Source organism: Littorina saxatilis, linkage group LG7 (genome assembly GCF_037325665.1).
Source record: "Littorina saxatilis isolate snail1 linkage group LG7, US_GU_Lsax_2.0, whole genome shotgun sequence".
Taxonomy (NCBI): domain Eukaryota; kingdom Metazoa; phylum Mollusca; class Gastropoda; order Littorinimorpha; family Littorinidae; genus Littorina; species Littorina saxatilis.
Genome location: NC_090251.1, coordinates 26981721 through 26986062, shown reverse-complemented (window position 1 = coordinate 26986062; position 4342 = coordinate 26981721). Strand labels below are relative to the sequence as shown.

Sequence of the window (4342 nt, the reverse complement as noted above, 5' to 3'; positions counted from 1 at the left end):
TCACAGAGGGGGTCCAGTCCCAGGGGTAATCCATCCCTTGCGGCTCTCCCTCCGCATGTCCCGCCGCTTGCGCTCCCGGCCTACACCGGTACTCGTGCCTATTGTGACTTGAGACTTGGGTCCTTGTGGGGAGAGCCGGAGCCGGAGCTGTACTCTGGAAGGGCTAGCTACCTCTTTATCCTGCCTGTCGTCATGGTGGGCCTTAGCCTCTTCCTGACGTTCTAATTGGAGATCCTGCCTGTCGTCATGGTGGGCCTTAGCCTCTTCCAGACGTTCTAACTGGAGATCCTGCCTGTCGTCATGGTGGGCCTTAGCCTCTTCCTGACATTCTAACTGGAGATCCTGCCTGTTGTCATGGTGGGCCTTAGCCTCTTCCTGACGTTCTAACTGGAGATCCTGCCTGTTGTCATGGTGGGCCTTAGCCTCTTCCTGACGTTCTAAGTGGAGATCCTGTTTTTCTTTGGGGAAAAGGTGTTCGCTGGCATCATTTTCCGAGGATTTGTCGTGGGAACAGTCTTCCACCTCCGATTCGTTTTCCTCATTTCCAACGACCCTGCAACGACCCTGCAACGACCGTGCCAATGTACATTAAACTCTCTAACGTCCCTTTTGACTCTTCCTGAAAGGGCTGCGCAGGATACAAACGCTGCGTAGTCCATTGTTGGGTCACTGAGGTAGACGGCCAACTGCCTTGCGACCTTCACCTTACAGTCTAGAGTGCCCCAGATTTCAGCTACGGTGATCTCTTCCATCTGGACGACCGAGGACAGACTCTTCCATTTCTTTCCCGTTTCTGAAAGTAGCCATGACAAACGGTGCTAAAATGGCGCTTCCCCTGCCCTATTCCTAAGGTTCCCTTCGATGGGTCGTCCCAATATTTCTACTAACCTCCCCCCACTTCAAAAAACAAACAAAAAACATGATTACCCCCTCCCCCTACTAAATAACCAAAAAACTGCGCGGAGTGTACTCCAGCTGCAACATACAAAGGTACACTCACTTTTCTTCTTCTTCTAAAATTTCCACGTTCCGCTCTTGGCGTCGCTGTCCAGCGTACTGCCTGGGGTTCCGTGGATGATTTTCCATAGGGGACCGCTGCGTCAGGGAGAGGGGTTCCACGGAGGCTTTCACAGTGGGTGCTGGTTCTCGCATGTGGTGGTGACTTGACGTCGCTGCTCAGTGTACTGCCGAAGGTCCCTTTGATGGTGCATTTTAGTGGGGGTCCAGTATGGGGAAATGTCCTCCGTCACGGTTTCTCCCTTGCATGTCGCAACTTCTGCCTTACTTGGCTGCCGTCACAGCTGTTACCGTAGTCCCTGAGGTGTAGAGGACCCGGATAAGCTCGTGGTGGCTGGGCAGAGAGACACCGAGGTGATCGCCAAGACGCCGGCAAAAGTTCATTCCTCCGGGATGAGCAGCTGGCCTGCACCTGAGACCCACCAGAGCGCCTCCATGGAGGACTGCCGCGATCAGTCAACTCAACGGGACTGTCACTACCTGGGCGCTCCAGAATACCCAGCCTGCTTGGAGTGATTGTAGTGCTAGCCTGCCTCTTCCCTTCCCCCTGTGTTGTTGCCACACATAATCAATTTCCCTTTAAAACTGAAAACCTCACCAATCACCACGCCCTGCCTCAGGGGACATCACTCTGTCTGATGAAGGGGGCTCTCAGAAACATAAATGCTTACTAAATATGGAAATCATTCCCATTACCATCCCCTGTCTCAGAGAAACCACTCTGCCTGTGTCATCCTAAGAATTTGCGATGGGGGAGGTCCTTGGGACTATACTTGGCGTCGTCTATAACTATTTGGGGGAAAAGGTGTCAGTCCCAGCCCCACTAACTAGATCTAACACTAATCTTACCCTTGTCTTTCTCTGACACCTGGTCCACCACCTGAACCTGATCTGCCATGTTAGCTCTATGATCTTTTCCTGACAGTTGGGATGATAACCTCTCCCTGCCCAACAGGAGAAATCAGAGCACAGCGGCATAACTTCACACAGCTATACCATCAATAAGCGTGTGGTTGGACTTGGAGCAACTTTTTGTCGCCACTCAGAAACTAACTATGCAGGCTTGTACTCAGGTACTTCTTCCCCGAATCAAATTTGTAGGGGCACTCTCTTCTTATTCCATCCCATCGACCCTTGCCTCTTAACTCCCCTCCCAAAAGGACTGCAGGAATGGAGGGGAGGGGGGGGGTTATGGTGTCACCCTGTCCCCATCTTGGTTCCCCTCCCCCTTTTGATATTAGGAGGACGGCTAGGTCTTTGGGAGAAGAGTTTTTCTTAGAGTTCACCATTGTGTTACTCATACAAAGAGTAAACGTTAATGACCGGAAGACAAAACATAAAACACAAGTGATATCATTAAATAAATCCTGTATTCATGATCATCCCCCTCTGCCATGTGTCTGGGCACATGGACGGGCACAGAAAAGCTGTTATCCCGCCAGCAGGGATGCGAAAAACAGTGCTGTAAAAAGTAACCTAGTAACATGTATAGAGCAAGTACAAACAATCAACACTTGTATTGGGCAAAAACCCATTTGGCTAGAATAGTGCCTCCCGCCAGAGCTGTAATGTCATATTGTGTTATAAATTGTGGGTTTCGGACATACTCAAATAACCTAACAGCATTCTAACAACTATCAAAGCCATGGGATAGACAAAAATAAACCCATGGACGGGCACAGATAAGCTGTTATCCCGCCAGTGATAGTGGGAATCCAGAACAGTAATCACCTAAATTTTGATATAAAAATTTGCCGTACACACACCTCCGTCCTGAGCTTGGCCCATAACGGCGGTGTGGTGGTTGTCAGCCTACCAACAAAAACTATTTTGGAAAATGGCCTGCCTATCGACTAAAACAAATCAGATCCTATATACCTATCGACCACCAAAGCCATGAGGAAGAAAAACAAAACCCATGGACGGGCACAGAGAAGCTGTTGACCCGCCAGCGTGGCCAGTATATAGTGCAGTTAGTCACTAGTAATAAATTTATGAACACAAAGTTAATTGCCTATACCCAGTAACTCTAACACAACATGACAGTGTAAAAAACAAACAAATAGTGGTCACCCTGGCAGGAATTTGAAAAAAACAAAATAAGATTCCAAAATGATAAAACAAAACATATAACTTCGCCCTCGTTCTTAATACTGTAAACACAAAAGGGGCGTCCTCGGCACAATATTTCAACCTTTACATTATTTAAAAATCATGCATGGTTGTAGTGTCCGGTCGCCATCTTAAATTTTCGCTCTTTGTGTATACTGCTATGGGGGCAAAAATATGGAACAAAAAAAACTAAAGCACCGTCAACAGACCCTGTGCAATACTAAATAAACCATGCTGTGGTGACCCGGTGTTGTTGTAGCAGAAAAAAAAACCCAGACAAAACGGACACACATGTATGCCGAAACATACCACAGAAACTGACGACTGACACGCCCACCCAGATAGTAATTCGTGTCAGGGACTCCTATGTCCGTTAGGGCATTCCCTCCCGCAGAAACTCAGCAAAAAAAAAATAACACAGCTACACTTACGCCGGCGCAGGTTCTTTAGACGAACTTCTGACACCATTGTGGTGAAAGCCGAGCTTTACATGGATAACAATACGGTTGACAGGACGGTACGTATGACACACATGTATAACAAATGTAAACACGCACTGCGGCCGGGGTTTACCCAGCCGCCTTGCGCTTGCTACATTAACTTCTCATAATGCTGAGCTCCCCGGGGGAAGCTAAGCTCAAACGCCCCTAACGGACTTACCGTTAAAGGCTGTAACACCAGGGACGTAGCACACCTAATAAAAGTGGTAGGGCGGAAAAAAATGGAAGACAAAATGCTGAGACAGCTAAGGAAATATGGGGCTTACACTACCGACCCCCCCCCTTCCCGTCCCCTTGTAATGGTCTAAAAAAGAAAGAAAACATGATGCGATTTCGTGCCTTCTGAGCTGAGTTCCATCTAATCATCTTTCCATCCTCCACCAAACAACGGGCTGGTGAATGTATCAGTGATTATCAATCGACTTACATTTATATCTAAATTCCGATACGTTGAATGTGATGAGCACTTACTTCAAATGACTTTCGTCTTCATTATTGTCTAGTGTGTTAAAAAGCAAGGATTGACAAACTGGTTTACTTCTAAACAAGCAATTTATTGATCCGTCCAGCCATCAACATTGGCAGCCTGAGTGATGACTGAAAAATAGAGGGATTTGTCAGAATATTTTTAGCGCGTTTTCGATCCATCACAACCAGGATGCACACTTGTGTCCATTGTTCAATTCTCTCTCTACATGTTGTTTCATGTGACA

The 4342-nt window shown here is 47.6% G+C and overlaps 1 protein-coding gene across 1 annotated transcript; it reads right to left on the bottom strand.

The window, feature by feature from the left end:
* On the bottom strand, nt 1–1152 carry LOC138970167 (uncharacterized). Its single transcript, XM_070342657.1, has 2 exons — nt 1001–1152; nt 1–553 (listed from the first exon to the last, which is right to left on the bottom strand). Exons 1-2 carry the CDS (start codon nt 1150–1152, stop codon nt 1–3), a joined length of 705 nt encoding a protein of 234 aa, XP_070198758.1.
* Nucleotides 1153–4342: the final 3190 nt, after the last annotated feature.

What these genes read in the sequence shown, in the direction of transcription:
- LOC138970167 (XM_070342657.1), bottom strand. Translation starts at nt 1,152, where the DNA reads ATGCGAGAACCAGCACCCACTGTGAAAGCCTCCGTGGAACCCCTCTCC. An exon ending in ATTTTAGAAGAAGAAGAAAA is followed by an intron (nt 554 to 1,000) that starts GTGAGTGTACCT and finishes GGGTCGTTGCAG; the next exon opens with GGTCGTTGGAAATGAGGAAA.